The sequence below is a fragment of the Canis aureus genome, chromosome 33 (assembly GCF_053574225.1).
Source record: "Canis aureus isolate CA01 chromosome 33, VMU_Caureus_v.1.0, whole genome shotgun sequence".
NCBI classification, from domain to species: domain Eukaryota; kingdom Metazoa; phylum Chordata; class Mammalia; order Carnivora; family Canidae; genus Canis; species Canis aureus.
The window spans coordinates 24,108,936-24,129,214 of NC_135643.1; the positions used below are offsets into that span (position 1 = coordinate 24,108,936).

The 20,279-nt window shown below is 38.0% G+C and overlaps 1 protein-coding gene across 1 annotated transcript in view; it reads right to left on the reverse strand.

The window, feature by feature from the left end:
* SLC39A8 (solute carrier family 39 member 8) overlaps positions 1–20,279 on the reverse strand; it is a 73,474-nt gene that overhangs the window by 47,634 nt on the left and 5,561 nt on the right. Inside the window, exon 2 of the mRNA XM_077882141.1 lies at positions 2,097–2,259. Coding sequence (XP_077738267.1) covers positions 2,097–2,259 — 163 coding nt within the window. The remainder of the gene's footprint in view (positions 1–2,096; positions 2,260–20,279) is intronic.

The following is a 20,279-nucleotide window of genomic DNA, read 5'->3' on the forward strand; positions in this document are numbered from 1 at the left end:
TCTTCTCTCTTTATAGTCTCTTAGGCTCAGGTTAGAAGTGGCTTCACATGCCATTTCTAAGCAGTCAAATCTCTAGCTTTTACCTGTAATCTAAGCATAAATGTATGCATGCCACTGCCTACTGGTAATTCCCCCTTGTTGGTCTATGTCAATGTCTCAAACTAAGCATATGAAAAATTATACCCGATGCTCACCACTTGCTTTCTCCCTAAGAAACTGCACCTCCCTGTCTTCTTGATCCTGGGAAATGACACAACCATCTTTCCAATTTCAGTGGCTCAAATCCCGATTCTTCCTTCCCAACACCCTCCCTCCACCCCCATCCAACCAGAGGCAAACCATTCCAGCACAGTTTCCAAAATCCGTCCTGGATCTGATCACTTCTCCTCCCTTCTACCTCTCCCACCTTAGTCCAAGTCCCCAATCCTGAGCACCAACCCCTGGCAACTGCCTCCTGACTGATTTCCTTGCTTCTATTCTTACCTTATTACAATCTATTCTTCAAACTGCAAGTAGAATAGTCTTTTACAAATCCAAACAAAATTATGTGACTCCCCCGTTTAGAACACTTTAGTGTCTTCATACCACATTCAGAATAAAATCCAGTCAACTCACTGTATCCTACAAGGCCCCAGGCATCGTTTCTTTCTATTCCCCCTCCTGCTTACTATGTGTCAGACACACAGGCTTTCTTGCTGTTCCTTACATACACCAAGCTCATTGCCAAGCTCATGCTGACTGTTTCCTTGACTAAAAATGTTCTTTTCCTAAAAAAGACCTTGCCATGGTCCTTTCCCTACCTGCAGTTAAGACTCTGCTCAAATGTAATCTCATCAGAAAGGCCTCCTTTGACTTGTCAAAAATCATACTTGCCCACTGTCTCCTTCTATTCTTTACCTACTTTATTATCTTCATAGCATTTATCACCCTGAAATTCTATTATTTATTTGCTTCTTTGTATAAATATTTATTCTTTCTCTTCTCCATTACATCATAAGTCCTAAAAGGTCAAGGAATTTTCCTTGTTCACTACTGAATCCTAATGCCCAGAAGAGTGCTTTACATGTCATTCAATAAACATTTATTGAATGAACAATGTACCAAAAAAGTGAAAATTAAAATATCCATGTGGGTCAGGTTAACAATTTGAAGATATCAAGAAATTGCACATAGATAGCAAATAGACCCCCTGAACAAGTGGTTTATTTTCTGCAAAAGAATTCTTCTATATGTTTAAGTATGTGAACCATATAGTAAGCACACACTTGTTTTCTTATATTTTCAAATTTCCTTGCAGCAGGTTATTCCTTTGAAATGCAACATCTATGCCACTACTATTAGAGGCACTTAAAATAGTCACTGGCACTTTTTATCCTTTATGAAAATTAAAGCAGTAATAACTTGTACCTTAATATTTAATCTAGAACCATGCTATTCCCTATCCCTTTACTGAAAATTATGGATAAATTGTCAAGATTTTAAATAATATAATAAGCATAAGGTAATGAAAATTGATCAATTATGAGCAAAATAGTTAATATACGATCCAACATGTACAGTATAAAGCATATATTGTTTAAAATCAAGAATTGAGGGAGTGCTTGTGTGGCTCAGTTGGCTAAGCATCCAACTCTTGGTTTTGGCTCAGGTCATGATCTAGAATCATGAGATCCAGCCCCACATTGGACTCCATGCTGAGCGTGGAACTTACTTAAGATTCTTTCTTTCTCTCCCTCCCTCCCTCCCCTTCAGTGCCACCTCCCCCCCACCCACCCCCTACCCCCCTCCCCGCCATCTCTTTAAAAAAAAAAAAATCAATCAATAAAATTAAATAAATAATAAGGTATTGAGTTTTAAAATGTTTTTAAGTGATACCAAGTGTAATTTTGACTCCACAAATAGAAGAGAACAACTTATGAAGTTTAAATGAGTTCTAATTATTCTTATTCCAAATACTTTTAGAATGCAAGTATTTTACCAAGGACTTCTCCGTAGATTAATTAAAAGCAATAAAGCAGAGAAAGAAGCATGTTAACTTAATTTCAGACAAGCCTGTAGACTTTTCAAACAAATAGGAGAGAAAACTTCCAACATACCTTCTGAAATACTTGGTTTTGTTTTGTGTTTGTGCCGATCCTCACAAGGATGAAAGTTCAATTGCTGTAAGACTGCTGGACAGATCACAGAGAAGTTGGAGCTGCTTATCTGAGTAGTATTTGAAAAGCCATGAAGGGAAAAGATCTCTTCTGCTGATAGACACTGAAACAGGATAAACAAAGTAAACATATATGTGTTAACAGAGTAAAAGCATGCAAAGATACTTTAAAGAGACAGAGAATTTCAGCTAGACACACAGAACTAACTCTACACAAAAACCCTAAAATTTTAATATAGCCCATGCCTCTTTAAACCTAGAAACAAGAAAAAATAGCAAAAATAAAACAAACTAAAAAAACAAAACAAAACAAAAACTCTTCTTGATCAACAGTCTACCTATGGCAGCCAAAACGATTAAGAACTGGTTTGGGGGTTTCCAAGGACTTTACAGACATTAAAAGTAGACCAATAACTTTCAAATCAAAAACTTAAAGATGGGGATCCCTGGGTGGCGCAGCGGTTTAGCGCCTGCCTTTGGCCCAGGGCGCGATCCTGGAGACCCGGGATCGAATCCCACGTCGGGCTCCCGGTGCATGGAGCCTGCTTCTTCTCCCTCTGCCTATGTCTCTGCCTCCTGCTTCTCCCTCTGCCTATGTCTCTGCCTCTCTCTCTCTCTCTCTCTCTCTCTGTGACTATCATAAATAAATTTAAAAAAAATTTAAAAAAAAAACTTAAAGATGATTCTATATTCTCAATCTCCCCTCTCTGTTTTTCTTTAGATTGAATGGATATTTTGTGTATATTACTGGAGTAGCTCCCTGTAACATTTCTTGTAGCCAAACACCTGGCTTCCTTATAGTTTCTTAATTAAGAAACTAGTCCATGCTTCTAGACTGCAATAATAATTCCAATATATAAAAGTTGTTTTAAAGTATGTCTTTAGCATATATGGTTATTTGCTAAAATATGTATGGTTCTCAGTGATGGCGGATAGCTTTTCTATACCATGTAAGGTTTTGAAAATAGTGTTTGGGCTGCTTAGAAATTCATTAACTATTAATAAAAAATTTTAGGAAAAAATTCTTTATGAAAATAACTTTTTAGATGTATCAGTTTTTTCTTGGGTATATTTTAACTGTATCATCCACATACTTGCTTATTAAGAATGTAAAAAAAATTAAATGTGTTACTATAGCTAATAATCATGATAAGAGTTACAGATTGTGAAAAATATCCATTCAATCAAACAGAAAAATCTATCTTTAATAAATACAATTGAGAAAATTCTTTGTATGCTTCAGCCAATATTTAAACTCGACTATGATCTAACTTAGCTTTGTGCTATAGACTGGACTATGTTCTCCCAAAATTCATATATTAACGCCCTGACTCCTAATATACTGATATTTAAAGTTGAGACCTTTGGGAAATAATTACGGTTAGATGAAGCAATGAGAGTGATGTCCTGGTCCAACTAGATTAGTGGTCTTATAAGAGAAGACACCAAAGAGCTTGCCTGCTCTCTCTCTCTCTCCACCATGTGAGTAGACAGCTAGAAGGCAGCCATTTGCAATCCAAAGACAGAGCCGTCACCAGACACAGACCCTTCTGACCCCTTGATTTTGAATATCCAGTCTCCAGAATTGTGAGAAAATGATTTCCATTGTTTAAGCTATCCAGGTTATAGTATTCCATTATGGCACTCCAAGCTGACTAACACTCTATGAATGGTATTTAGAACTCAAAGTTGATGTTAACTGTTTGACCACAAAGTTCTGTGATTTCCTTCACAACAGAAACAATAAAACTAAAAATGAAAGGTATCGGTATAAAGAGATCACTACTGATTATTAAGATGAAAAAACATCAAATACACCAAGATGTATGCAGTGGGCAAAACTAAAATTGCAGATGCCTTAAAGAAAGTTCTCATTTAGACTTTTTGTTTTTTAATGCCTAAGTGTTTGCCTAAAGCTATTCCTTGTTCAACCCATGACAATGGGTTTGGATTCATGACAATGATAGCTGCATGCCTTCCCTAGAAGAAGAGACAGCACACTCAACGCTCTGTTAACAGTCTTGTCTTCAGCAGAAACTAGGGGGGATAATAAACTAATGGAAGGGGAAAATAGGTCAACTGAAGGAAGGAAAGTAGGAATAATTTATTTGTTATCATGAAGCCACCCAGGAGCATAACTGCTAGACTCAAAAGTTAAAGTCAATGTGGTCAAACTGCCCACTGCAAGATTCCAGAAATAAATGAATATAGTAGCATAAACATAAAACAGCACTGTTTCCTCACAAGGAAGTCTTAACCTATTTGGACTTCAAGTTCCTCCAACTATAAACTAGGATGAAAAGGGGAACTGCCCATAGATAATTTCCAAAGTCTTCTCAGAATTAGCATACTAAGACTTCCTAAAACTTGGTGACTGTTAAGCATTTCTTTTCAGACTCAAATTGTGACTCAGTGGGTCAGGAAATCCACATGCAATGTCACAGTCAGCATTTTGTAAGGAGCTAAAAGATATAATAGAAACTATAGAGTGTACCACACACAACAAGGGAAATTATTATTTAGTGAAGCTTTTGCTCTAACTATGTATGCATCATGCACATATATACTGGATCACAATGTAAAATTCATTTTTTTACTGTAAATGGCAGTTAAGAGTTTGAAAGTCGATACCCTCAAAAATGCCTTAATTGCCCACCATATGTCATTAAAGACACTGTCCTTCATACAGTTGGGGAAAAAAAATATATAGTGCAGCCAAAGGAACATATAATCAGTACTGTAAGAGAGCGTAGAGTCTTGACAATCTATGCAACATCTGTGTAGAAATTTTGGCTGGATAGATGGTCATGGAACAATAACACCTTGACAGTGGCAACTGCTCAATCTCCAGAAAGAACAAGGAGGTGGAGAGATGACAAAACTCTAAGCCTTGCGTAATCAAGAAACAGACTCTTAACTATAGAGAATAAACTGATGGTGACCAGAGGAGAGTGAGTAGGGGGATGAGGAAAACAGAGGATGGGGATTAAGGAGGGCACTTGTTGCAATGAGCACTAGGTGTTGCCTGGAAGTGTTGAATCACTAAATTGTACACCTGAAACTAATATAACACTGTATGTTAACTAGCTGGAATTTAAATTAAAACTTAAAAAAAAAAAAAAACTCTAGGCTTTGCCTTTGAGAATGAGGACAGAATATTAACAGAATACTAGCAGTGTGACAAAACTCAATTAATGGCAGGCCTGATTTATTTAAAATAGTCCTCTACCAGTAACTAGGATCCCAATAGCTTTATACAATCGCCTATTTGGCTTTACAATCTCAATTTTCATAATGCTTTGATTTAACAAAGTTGAACCTGAAACAAAGAAAGCAGTTGTCTAAGAAAAGGGTGGTGTTTCCCAGAGCAGGGACAAACAGGATGAGAGCCCAGTGCCTGAACAGTGAGGTGACAACAAAACCGGTAGAACCGTTGAGGAAGGTCAAACATCCTCTCAAACACACCCCTTCACCTCCAAAACAAACAAGGAATAAATTATGAAACCAGTAGATCCACAAGGGCTCTTCACAAAACAATCCAGGATGATAAGCCTGGATAGTATGTGTCCTAATAAAACTTCCTGAGCTTTTTTACCATTTGTTTTACATTTATTTACTGAGCTTTTGTCTTTCCATCTGTTTTTACAACACTGCCATTCTCAAGAGTACCACCCAGCTGTTTACTACAGAGCTTTGTGCTGTCAGAGGTAGACTATAGCCCGCAAACACCCTACTATTGAGTGGGTTGACTTTTTTCTTAAAGAACTTTTCTCAATGTTTGAGTTAAACTCCTTTAGTCTCTTGCCACATTAAGGTGATTTCAAATGGGTCTTATATAGATGAAGTGCCAAAGTAAGAAAGTAGTAGAGGTATGGGGGTTTAGATTCATATCATAAAATAAGATCTCAAATTATATCCAAAATCATTAAACCAGAGTCCCATGCATTTTCTTCTTCTACTTCCCCTACTCTTTTTCCCTGACCAATTCTGACTAGTCAGAAATTTTTGTTTTGTTTTGTTGTTTTTGCATCTTTCCCAGACATATCTTTGTGGAAACACCGATGCAGGGAGAGCTCGGGGCAGGGTTGAATGATTAGGGCAACGTACTCCTCCAAAATTTTGTAGAGTTAAAACTTGCTTATGATACATGAAGAATCAGGCAAGATTTGAAATGACACAGTGTGGTTAATGATACAGGCGCTGTACTTGACAAAACTTTGGTCAGGCTCTTCTAAGTCTGTGAGGCCTCAGCCTTGTGTCCATCCTTGGAGGGCCAGCATTGTTCAGTTTTAGCAAGAATCCTACTAAGTCAGCTTAGAAAGAATCTTCCATCTTTGGTATCTAGTCACCCTGGCCTGCCTTCAACAAGAATCCTGTTAAGTTTGTTTAACCAAAATACACACACACATACACACACACACACACACACACACACACACACGATGTTTCCTCATAGCAATTTTCAATTCATTGACCCCTACCCTGCTCCTTGGCTATAAATCTTCACTTGTCCATGATGTATTTGGAACTGGGCCCAGTTCTACACTAAGGTCCCTTCTTCCCTATTGCAATAGTTCTTTTTTTTTTTTTTTTAATTTTTATTTATTTATGATAGTCACACACACAGAGAGAGAGAGAGAGAGAGAGAGGCAGAGACACAGGCAGAGGGAGAAGCAGGCTCCATGCACCAGGAGCCCAATGTGGGATTCGATCCCGGGTCTCCAGGATCGCACCCTGGGCTAAAGGCAGGCACCAAACCACTGCGCCACCCAGGGATCCCCCTATTGCAATAGTTCTTAAACAAAATCTGTTTTTATCTCTTCAACTACTATTGTATTATACTACATGTATAATAACAATGTAATTATATTAGGTATTGCATAAATATTTTCCTTCATCCAACGAATATTTCTGGAATCACAAACGTCTGGGCATAATACTGATGGGAGAAGGAGCAGGTGGGGGAAGCTGAAGGATGGCAACCAAGAAAAAATAGTCCTAACACCCTCCATCAAGAAATCTAGTAATTATGGCAGAAGTAAATCACATACTAATATCTGTGAAACGAGAGAAAAAGTGATAAGTTCATGATACATAATGATAAAGCATTAGAAAAGTTCCTATAAGGGAGAAATGATATGCAGAGGAAATCGTCAAAAACAACTTTGAGGTTAGACCTCTGAGAAAGTAGAAAGAAGATAGCGCCACCAGTGTGACTGAGGGACCTAGGAAAAGGGACATATTTGGGAGGATGGTGGCCAGTTTGGTTTTAGACATTTTAAGTTATAATGCCTGTGGGTCACCAGATGGAAATGATGAGTGAGCTTTTTCTGAGAAAGGTAGAGGCCAGAGATAAGGATGCAGCTGTCTTCAGTAAAGAGATAAGAGATGAGTGGGAGGGGAGAAGATCATCAGGGGACAGAGCACAGAAAGAAGAGAAAACCTTTGGGAATACATATATAAATTGTGCAAAAGCAGTAAAAAGAGACAGAGAACAAGAAAAAGCCAGACCAGCCCAAAACAGAAGAAATCATGTAGGCCAGTAAAATATATTGAATACCTGTTGTTTTTGCCTGTCCAGGACCCCCATCATCCTGTAACAGACCACCTTCCTGTCTTGGGAGCCTCCTTCTATGTGATGTAGTTGGGGCTGACCATGGAAAATGTGACCCAAACCTGTCAACTATCTAGTAGAGCTATTGGAAAAAATTCTTTTCTGACTAGGATTGCTATGAGTCTAGGATTTCCTTAGGCCATCTTTCTAGTATGTGAAAGAAGGTGAACTATTGCTTAGAGACAGATAGGCTTCCAGCACCATAACTAATCCCTGGATACAGCTATGCCTAAAGATTGACTCTTCAGTGACCTGAGACAATGAATTGTCTTTGTGACTTCAGCTAATTAAAATTAAGTTTCTTCACTTACAAATGAAAGAGTCCTGATTGATATATAATCATTCAAAAGACATTTTTAAAACTAGGAAATGAATGCTACATCCAGAACCTATGGGAAAACGAAAAGATAAGCTTTTTCACTCTTTAAATCTGCTCCATTCTTCCTTTTCTCAACATGTAGGCTATTTTCTCTACTTGGATATCTACTCGAATGGCACAAATTAAGTCATACAGAATCCTAGGACCATCTGACCTCATACCCATTGTCCCAAGGCCTTCACACCCCATGAGAAATGAAATCTAATCCCATTCAAAAGTCACTCCAATGATGGTTTCAGATTCTGTTTTTTCATGATCTGTGCTTCTGTGGAAACTGAACCATTCACATACCCAGTAAGTACACTGCTAAGTGTGGCTATGTACTCTCTTGTGAAGGTGAAAGTAGGAAGAGAAAGCACCTTGTAATGCACTTAGACTCTGTGACAATCAAAACTAGAATGAAAGATCTAGTCCAGTCGGTTTTCTAGGATGTCAAGTAAATGAGCCACAGAAACTTTAAATTTCATTACCAAGCCCCAGGGGAGCTAGGAATAGAATGGGAATTAGAATCCAAGTCTGAAAGAGCCCTAACTCCTTTCCTTTTAGTAACTTCTCTACACTGCCTTGCTCTGCACACTGTTGTTTTACAGCAGGAGCTATAGCCATCTTCCAGAACTTGCCAAGTATGGAGCTAAGATGAAAGCCAAACAACTCATCCTTCCCCATACCCTAAGTGAAGGACTCATCTCCTGTTTTTTGAAGATATGTGACAGGTAGGAGTCTGAATAAGAATCCACCCAAAATCTTCATCTGTCCTACTCTCATCAAAGCCAATCCAACTTATCCCTCACTGCCATTCATATATTCATTCACCAAACACAGGTCGATCACATCTTCTCTGGGCCAGATGTTCTGATAGGTGCTGAGAACAAGACATGATTCCATCTTCAATAAGCTTACCATTCAGTAGATTCTATATATATATACACAAATGATATAGCTACAGTTTAATGTAGGAAGGGCAACAGTAAAAATAGGTGCAAAGTACTGTGAAGGAAAAGGTCTGGGAAGACTTCCTGAAGAATGAGATACATGTGCTGAGTCTGAAATGTTCTTTAGTGCTTTTGCTGGCTGGAGAGATAAGATGTGACCAACAAAAACTTACATTAGGCAGAAATCAGTAAAGCAAGTAAATATATGATTCATTGAAAAATGAATTGTCTAAACAATAGTTATTACAAGAGTACTGAGGAGCACATAAAAGCAATATTCTTAGAATCCCTACACCAGTTACTAAAGTAAATTTAAGGAGAAATCTGGGATGGAGAAATCATGTCTTAGAAAAGTAAGCTGTCCAAGATGAAACAACTTATTACTGTTAACGACAGAATTCAGACTGTCTTTTTGCACTTTCTGACTTCTAAGCCAATACTCTTGCTGCTATACCCCTATGTTTTGCTGGTTGAACACTGATAAGAACACAAATAATGAAAGAGAGAACTGTTTAGACTCTGGCAAGGAGAATATTTCTTGCCCTTAAAGTGACTTGAGTCACAGAGTTAAATTACTCTTAAATCATACCCAAAGAGAAACCTTGAGAACAATCAAACACCAGCCAGGTTTTCCCACCATGGTGAGAGTTAAGAAGGAAATGCATGATAGTTGTAATCCTTTGTCCCTCAAATAGCCCTCCTACTCATCACTCAACCAGGAATGTTGAACAGGTACAATAACCACACTCAAGCAGCAGAAAGCCCAGAACCTGACACAATACTCTCTACTACCTATCCATGGCTGCTGACATTGCCAAGAAGTCCTCCTGTAACAGAATCATCAAACCTAGAATACTTGGATGTGTGCCACTTTGAATGCTTTGCTTCCCTGTTACTATTTTAAAGTCAGTGTTTTTGCAGCTCAAGCAGAGAAGCCAACCGGTTAATTCATCCACCCAAGCTACTATCACATAACCATACGACTATGACACCAGTACGACTGGCCATAGATTCTTTGGAACATATTAAGAGGAGGAAAAGGAGAAGATCCAAAATAATAATGTAATGGGAAAGAAACCTCTGGAAACCTTGAGATCATATTTACCTCAGTATTCAATAATGCTAATACTAATAATATAATGTTGTGTGCCTGGCACACAATAGGGCTCAGTAAATACTTGTTGAATGAATAAATGTGTAAATGCATGAATGAACCCCTCACTTCACGGTATTTTTAAAAGCCAATTGCAAAAACATTTTAAGTTCATAGTAGTAACCTAAGCAAATTAATGAAAAAGTAAACAAGAGCAGAAAGTAAAGTATTACATTAAGAGTGTTTCAAATATGGCAACTAGCCAAAGTTCCCAAAAGAACAACTTAAATATTTAAATGTTAAAAGGGTAGTTTGAGTTTAACAATTGGAAGGCCATTTCTGACTCCAACACAGGTGAATAGTCCCATTCATTTATCCTTTCAGGGGTGATTGCACAATGTCATAGAACCAGTGGCAGCACAGAACTACACTGGCAGCAGGAGTATTCAAAGTAAGAATGATTGAGAACATCACCTCTATATTTGTTACTGATGCAATAGTGGAACGACCAAACCTTAGTCACAAGGAACATGAATATCACTTCTGAACCTCCTTGATGTTGCTCAATGCATATATGCACTGAGTCACACTTACCAACACTCTCTTGAACTTTTTCTCTCTCAATTTCTTCTTCAGAGTTTTCTCAATACTATTTTACCAAGATAAGACAGACTTTTCTAAGGTTTGAGCAAAATACATTCTAGGCAAGTGTTCTCTAGGTTTAAGGAATGGCTAATCAAGTGATTCCCAACTCTGATTTCCCAGTTTATTTTCCATTTTTCCCTCAAGTTTTCTTATACTTCCTCCTGGAGCCACTAGAGTGCTAATGCATTCCCACCCAGAATGCACACATATACACGCAAACAGACACATGCATGCACACACATGCATACACACATACACATATATGCATGCATTCACATTCACTCTCAACACTATTTCTTAAGAGGAGACAAAACAGGCTTTTCCTGGATATGCTATTAAAAGAAGATATCTTAAGAAAAATAAAATAAAATAAAATAAAATAAAATAAAATAAAATAAAATAAAATAAAATAAATAAAATAAAATAGAAGATACCTTGTTTTATGAAACCTTGTTCAAGGAAATAAGATGTATTATAAAACAATATGCATAGAGTGACATCATTATGATAAAAAAAGTTAAATAAAATCTGGAAATGTATTCTTCAAAATATTAACAGTGTTTATCTCAGGATAAACACTGATGAAATTATGGGTGATTTTTATTTTTTCTTTGTGCTTCTCAATAGATGCCAAAGTTTTAGACAATATATATGTATTCCTATCTCAATTAGAAAAATAAAGTTAAATCATGAGGAGTTTCTTAAATCTCCTTCTCTAGGTACCTCCAAACACAATTAAGACAGGCTAGAATTTTTTTTTTTTTTTTTTTTTTTTTTTTTTTACTGAAGAAAAAGGAATTTTAAAAGCTATGGTGCACTTTTTTAAAATAGGTTTACAAAGTTTTCTGATTTTTAGCTGTTGACAGATTTCTCAGCCCTGTCCCATCTACATTCAATTTCTCAAGGACCTCTCACCCCTAAAAGCCTGACATAATATCAGAGCACAGATACTCAGTCTGGATTCTTGGCTTTGGGACATTGACCTGCTTCTAGATGGTAGAAGCTACCATACTTTCCATCACATGTGAGGATGGCCCTCTCCCATTTGCTGCCACGATCAGAAGATTCTTTGGGCCTTGCTGCTCACCAAGAGCCTCCCATTCAGTCCCTCCAGGATTAAGGTGTAGGAGGTATGACTGTTCTCCAGGCAGAGCTGGGGCATATGCCACCAAGAGTGAGCTCATCTTTCAAAGTTATCTTTAGCACAGTGGTTTTCTTTTCTTTTTTTTTAAGATTTTATTTATTTATTCATGAGAGACACAGAGAGGCAAAGACAGGCAGAGGGAGAAGCAGGCTCCCTGCTGAGACCTGGATGCAGGACTCAATCCCAGGACCCTGGGATCACAACCAGAGCCAAAGGCAGATGCTCAACCACTGAGCCACCCAGGTATCCCTAGCACAGTGGTTTTCAAATGTGATCCAGGGACCCCTAGAGATTACCCAAACCCTTCCAGAGAAAATGTAAGGTCAAACTTATTTTTATAATAATACGAAGACTTCATTTTCCTTTTTCACTTTCATTCTTTTATAAGTGAACAATGAATTTTCCAGATAGTATGTGACATATGTCACAACATTGAATGCAGAAGCATATATGAGAATACATCTGTCTTCCACTAAGCTAGATATTAAAGAGATTTGAAAAAATGTAAAAACAATGCCATTCTTCCCGCTAATTTTTTGTCATAGAAAATACAATTATGTTTCATTAAAAAATGTTAATATGGTATAGGCTTATTAATGTTATTTTTAATATAGTAAACAAATATTTAAAATTTTTTCAACAGTAATTTCTATAACGGTGAATACCAATAGATATAAACCACATATACTCCAGGTCTTTGGTGTTCTCAATAATTTGTAAGAGTACAAAGGGTTACAAACTCTGGTCTGGCACATAAGAATGACACATACCACTTAACTGTCACCCTGAGAACTTCTAATCGATCTTATCTAATATACCTCTCACCCTGTTTATCCTACATCCCCAAAAGATTGTTTCTACTAAAAATTGCCTTTGTCACTCTTCTACTCAAACTGGCTCCCCACAGAAAAACAAAAAATTTCCCTTCTGCCAAGAATCTAAAGTCCTGACACTGAAGAACTTCAATTATCTGTGTCCAATCTTCCTTAGTCCCTTCACTATCCTCCAAAAGCATACTTGAACTCGCTATTCTAACTAAAAAGTTTTCATGTGTCTTGTATTTTACCTTCTATGCCCCATGCCGCCCACCTACAATTCTGATATATCTCCTCTCAAAGATATATATGTGATATATATCTTTGGATATATCTACAATCCCTATTTGTCCTAACATTTGGCCCCACCTCCTCTGCTTAATACTGCTATGCTCACCAGACTACCATACCCACGGTATTTTCGGTTAGCACTCACAGTGTGCTTCCTTATATAATCACCTGCTGGTGAAAATAGATAGCTTTCTAATAAGATCACATGAAGATCTTGGAAGGGTGGATGTATTCCTTTTATATCTTCTTCAACCCCAACAAGGCTTTGGACATGTAAGATACTTCATTTATAACAATCACTAATTTGCCAGATTAAGGAAAGGAAGGATGGATGAAAAAAAAATTAGAAACTGGCACATGGTACCTGAGTATAATTCTGAGAAATACAACTGGACAACCTGAGAGTCACTTACCAGTCATTTATCTCTGAAGAGCCAATTTTTCCAACCACGACTTTCTCTGTTCATACCAGGAAACTTTCCCAGAACCAGTTCGGTGGCCCTGATACTACAAATAAGCTATACTGACACCAATATTTCCAACTTGCCCTAAGAATGATAACTATAAGCCATGGAGAAAATCCAAGTCTAAATGAGGAAAAAATTCTGACAAAATTCACAAATTAGAAGGAATAAAAAACTATTATTTCCTTCTACTTCAATGATACACAGGTTATATTTTAACATACTATTTCTTTTATACTATTTTAAAAATTTGCCTGCAAAAAAATAAAGGAATGGCTGGCTTACCTTGAATTAAGTGAGGCAACTAGATTAATTTAAAAAGTTATGTTAGTATGTCAGTATAAAACTTAGTGTTACAAGGTAGAAGTTTTCATTCATTCAATAAATATTTCCTGAATACCTACAAAATGCCAGATACTATGCTAGTTACAGAAAAAAAGAAAGTGATTGAAAAAGCCCAACCCCTAAGCTCCCAGATCTTACAGACTATTGAAAAGTTTGGATATAAATATAAGTAACTATAGGATAGCCTGATAAGTGCTAAAGTTGGATTCCTTCATGTGAAGAAAGGATAATTAACCCACCCTAGAGTTACGGAACTGTCAGAGGCTTCCAGGAGAAAACAGTATCTAAGCTGAGATGTAAAGAAAAAAGGAGAAATAAGGTTGGAGAAATATGGGGGTAGGATTATTACCGCAGGGCCTTAAGTATCAGGCAAGGTGTTTAGATTTTATTCTAACACTAATGAGAAGCCACTTGAGGATGATGCAATGACCAGATTTGCAAATGAGAGATTTAAGTCTGGAGGCAGTAATGAGGAGCACACAGACTGGCACGGGGCAAGACTGGCGGAAGCAGCAACATGGCAGGGATTTTTTGAGCATTTACTGCATGCCAGGCAGAGGACTAAATGGCAAGATACAATAACTCATTTCATCTTCACAACAATCCCATCAAGTAAGTAAAACTACCCCCATTAGACAACAGAGAACCCTGGAGTTTGGAAAGATTAAGTCAGAAATATGTTGACATTGACATTACCATGACAGGACTTAGGTGCAATAATGGGGGAGAGGTGTCTAGAATGACATCGGTTTTCAGCTTAGTCAAACAACCAAGCAGATGGTGATGCTGATTACTGAGATTGGCAAAATGGACTTACCAGGAGGTTGTGACGGAGGAAGGATAGAGTTGATGAGCTCCATTTGGGACAAGTCTAGACCTGCTGAGTTGGCACATCAATGGGCAACTGGATGTGCCAGGCTAAACCTCAAAAGAGAAATCTGGACCCAGCCCTCTCTTTACAGAGCATAGACAGATGAGTGATAACCTCAGCCAGAGGACAGGCTGCGGTTGTGCAAAGAGAGTGTGTAAAATCAAAAGGAAGAGGACTTGAAACAGAATCCTGTGGAACAATAATAGTTAAAGGATGAGCAAAGGACACTGAAATCAAAAAGAAGCAGAGAGATAAGAAAATCAAGGCACATGTGGTTGCCGGCAAGGGGAGGGTGTGTTTCCTGTAGGATGTGCTCAATAGTAGTAGAGGTAAGACCTACCAGCGCTGGCAGAGGTAAGGCCTGAGAAGCGCCCAGTGTGGGAAGCCATAAGAAGGTTCTAGGGGATGTCCTACAGAGTAATCTCATGAAAGCACTGGGGACAGGGCCAGAGCCCTATGTGCTGTGGAAGGTGGGGAAATGGAATATGAATTCAAATATTTCCACTGTTCAATTATATACAGAAAGCAGGGCACAAAGGCATATTCATATTCAGGGGATTCACAGCATAGGGGCCCCACTAACACAGCATCTGCTGCAAACCAGGACAATGGAGAAGAAATGGACATTCGGACTCGGAATGCCTGTTCTCCCAGACAAATGTGGACATTTCTGACAAATGACTTATTTGTGTCTCAGTTTCTGGGGAGACTGATATATGGCTTCATTCTCTCACAATAATGTTTTGAGTATCAAATGCCAATAATCAGGAAATAACATTGCAAGGTTAAAAAAAAAAAACTATGAAGGTATTAACATCAGGTTTTAGAGCTAGTCCTGACTATTGCAGAGACAACTTCAGCACGAGGAAAAAAATAACAACTTTTTTCTTCTTTTACTGAAACAAGAGTAATATCAACAGAGAATACTTTCCTGCTTCAAATGACTGTATAGTTCCCAGTGGCTTCAAGAAGCTCACAGCAATTCTACCCTGACATCCAAGTACACAGATGGCAGTAGGGGACACTTGGCTTTTTGGAAAATCAATCAGTCGCTCTTGGGATGATATTCCTCAGCATGAGGAACAAAAGTGGAAAGAGCATAGGCTTCAAAGTCCAGTCACCCTAGAATGGAATTCTCACTCTGCCACTTCTGAGCTATGACTTTGGGTGAAGTATTTAACCCACTAAGACTGGCTTTTCTCTTGGAAATACCTAGAACACTTACCCGGTGAGATTAAGAGGGCTAATGGGATGGTGTTTAAGGAAGTACTGGGCACAGTGCCTGGAACATGATAAGTACTCCATAAATGTTAGCCTCATTCCTCTTAGGACAGAACCTGCTTCCTCTCCTAGTGTGCAGGTCCTACCCGGAATCTTTCCTTAACTGAAAAAAGGGGGGATGGTGCCTGGGGAACTCAGTCAGTTAAGCATCTAACTCTCCATTTGGGTTCCAATCATGACCTCAGGGTCAAGCCCCGCATTAGGTTCTCTCTCCCTTCCTCTCCCTCTGCCCCTTCCCCTCCTCTCTCCCTCTCTCTAAAATTAATTAATTGTGGGCAGCCTGGGTGGCTCAGTGGTTTAGCGCTGCCTTCAGCCCAGGGTGTGATCCTGGAGACCCAGGATTGAGTCCCATGTCGGGCTATGCATGGAGCCTGCTTCTCCCTTGGCCTGTGTCTCTGCCCCTCTCTCTCTCTCTCTCTCTCTCTCTCTCTCTCTGTCTCTCATGAATAAATAAATAAAATCTTTTAAAAAAGAGAAAAATAAAAATTAATAAAATTAATTGTTAATTAATTTTTAAAAAGAATATTTCCCTAACTGGCATTCATCTCAAGATTAGAAATAGAGCCAAGGTCTAGCTTTTCTCATTAAGGTGTGTAGGTAAAGTAAGCGAAGAATATCCCTAAATTCTAAGATCCCTGATCCATCATGATTGATACAGAAACTCAATCAGCCAGGACAATAGCTTGCATTCCTTAATAAAAGAAACTGTGTTTTTTGCACATGTGCTCATATGTATATGAAGCAGGAACGATCTGTGACCCAACTCAGAACTGGCCTACTGATTTTACCATTCCCATTGATCTAAAGTCTGGGCTACGTTTCATCTCCCACTTATTCCAGTGAGACCAAAGCAGCTCCTGTGCTATCAACTAACAAGGCCAGCTAGATGTGAAGGGCCCTGGATTCAGTCAGCTTATAAAACCCATACAGAGACCCTGAAGTAAATCTAAACTTAAAACCACAATTGCATCAATTTCTAGAAATATAACATAGACTATCAACCATTCACATTTCAGTAGTGATGTAAATTTTGGACAAAAATAATAAAATACAGCCAACTCCTTAATGTAGCCTCAGAAGTGGAGGCTACACTGAAGAAGAAGAAATCTGGAGGAGAAGAAATGTCCATAATTTCAATGCATATTGAAATACTTAATATTATTTCATTAGCCTATATACACTTAAGGTTTACATTTGTAGGAATTTATCAGTAGTGGTCAATCAAAGGGAAGCAGAGGCAAAAGGTAAAAGAACTTCAAGGTGAGAGGTGCAATGGAAACTAACAATGAAACCAAAGTCACTGGACTGACATATTTCTCACTGAACTCTTCATTTCATTAATCCTAGCTGTCCTTTTATAGTAGTGCTTTCCTCTGTAAGTTGACTGACCCTCGGGTCCTCAGGCCTCTAGTGAAAGACGACTTTGTTAAGAAGAGTGTAGATGTATCAAGTAACACAGTATTATAATAACTATGCATTGAGCATATATTTGAGGCAGGAATGATGCTAAGTGTTTTACACATATTGTCTTACTTGTTATGTTATTTGAAGTAATAGAGGTAATGGGGAAAAAATCTTATTTGCATTATTACATGTAATGTAATAAATATAGAAGTGCCTGAAATACAGTGATTGCTCAGTAAACGTTATGATTGTTCCTATTTATTTTTTAGTTCAAACAACCATTCTATGAGTAAGGTTCTTATTTTTCTAGTTCACAGATGTAAAAACTAAGGACTGAGGAAGTTAAGTGACTTGCCTGTGTCTTGCCTGTGATTCCCCAGCTAATAAGTGACAGAATTAGAATTTCAGCCCAGGTCTGTTTGATTCCAGAGGCCAAATTGTTAACCATTATGTTGTATTTGCTACTATAGTTAGAGATCTAAGAAGCTCACCAAATAAATCGATGACAACTCTGGATTATTTTTAAGCTAGGTTCATGGAACTAAAGCCTTAGAGGCCTTATCAATGCACACCTGTTTTTGTTCTTTAGCCATTCAGTTAGTTATTTAAAAAGCCAAGGTATTAAATATTTAGACTTGAAAGGCAAAATACTACTTTTCAGGTTAACACCTTTGATCTAGATTTACAGATTTTTGTTTTTGTTCTCCTTATACTCCAAGCCAAGAAAAACAACAGAGGATCTTTGGAAGCAGACAGAAACCAGCTGAAACAAGGCTCCATTCGGGAGATTTTCTCTGCTCCCAAATCCCATCATCACAAAGGTAATTCAATGATAGTTTCATTTCTTTATAAAACAAATCTCAAGACTTGGTGAACCCATTTGGCTCCTGAAACAGAAAACTTGGAATAGTTTGAGAATAAATTAATTAGTTTCAATTACATGCAGGAACCTACTGTTATCTGGAGTTGAGGATGGGAAAACTCTCTGAAAACTACAGCTTCTTAGGTGGTCTAGAGTTTAGAAACATTATTTTTTCAAAGTAAATTTCATGGTAAAAGATCGTAATATTAACCATTTGCACCTAGCAATATGGTCAGTCCCTTAAGGAAATGCCACTCTGAAAATAAGTAACTTGCAGACTCTTATCACCAACCACATTAAGCTGCCTTCAAAAAGGGGTGGCTTTTCTTTTCCCTGAGAAATATCAATCCCTTTCAATTCCAGGCCTCATTTTCCATTCCAATTTATATTCCTATTTTTCTCCCCCAACCCCTACTACCACCAAAAGAAACTGATGACATACAGAATTCAAATGAACATTAAATTTAAAGAAAAAAAATAACCTTTAAACAACAGTCATAGTTGAAAAGCAATGAATTTTTATGATGGGAGAAAGAAGTCCCTGGCCCTCAGCATCTCCCAAAATGGGTATCATTGGGAAACAGGAGTAGGGCATGAATCCTGGAAAACATAAAAACTGCAAATCTCCCACCGGGCTACTCTATTCTGAACACCCATAGTGAGGAATAAAGATCTACCCCCATTAAGGAAAAAAGTTTTTACCTCTGCCCTCTCCTGTTAATGTGTGTGAGAGCTCAAACTCCCCCTCGTAACACAGACTTGCCTGCGGTCAGAGTTCGTAATTCCCCTCACCTACTCTTCCCTCATTGCTTCCCGTGAAACCAGTAGCATATGCTATCACCAGCATTCATATGACGGTTAATCATGGCCAATCTAATGATATCTCTCACCTTATCTCAGTGATTACTTAACTACTACACAATTTTGCCTTGCACACCTTCTCAAGGCAAAGGAATAAGGAATAAGTCTCCGTTTTATTCCTTATTTCGATTAGAAGCTCTTTAAGGAAGACAACCCATTATCACCTCTGGGGTTTCTATAGTCTTGGCACAGTTCCCTTCATGTGACTAAACAATCAATAAAATGATTGTGATCAATGATGAGAAATTTCTACTCGTCATTCAAAATCTGAAGTAATAGTTGCCCAGGCTAGGAAGAGTGTGATTTTTCAAGACTATAATTAAAAACATCCATTCTGGGATAGTGTTTAGGATTACCTGAGGTTCCACCACTTACTATGTGACACTGGTCAAGTTACTTAACCTTTCTGTGCCACATTTTTCTCATGTGTAAAATGAAGATGATAATGGTGCCACTATCAGAGGATTGTTGTGAGTATAAAATACAATAATACAAATAAATTAGTTAAAAGGTATGACACATAGTAAAAGATCAATAAATTCCTAGATATAATTCTTTTTGATAAGTACAAAAGAGTGCATGTGACTCATAGGATAGTTAGATATAGAAAGAATAAAGGGCATTTTCCCAAATGGATCCCAATCATACCTGGCATGGAGGCAAACTAAGCTCTTGACATCATAGTCAAATGAATTAAGAGTGTCCTTCATTTTCCCAAAACTTCTTGGAAACAATGATCTAACTGTACACAGTCAACTTAAATGAGAGTGAATAATAGATGAGAATAGATACATTGTCTTGAAGGAAAGGCAACCAGAGACCTAAATGCAGCCTCGCCCTCTGTCCTGCCCTCTGTCTCACCCTTCATTTCTCACCTGAACAAGCCGGCTGGAAGGCATTCCTAGAAGATTTACCCCCACCCATTTCTCAGAACACAAAAGCCAAAAAAAAAAAAAAAAAAAAGATGTTCTTTCTCTCCTCCGTCCATGTCAGGGTTTCCCACAATCTCCCTCATCTAACCCGCCATTACCCCCACCCCAGGAAAAAGTACAACAATCTATGCATACAACACATATGTAATGAACACACACACACACACACACACACACACACACACACCTTC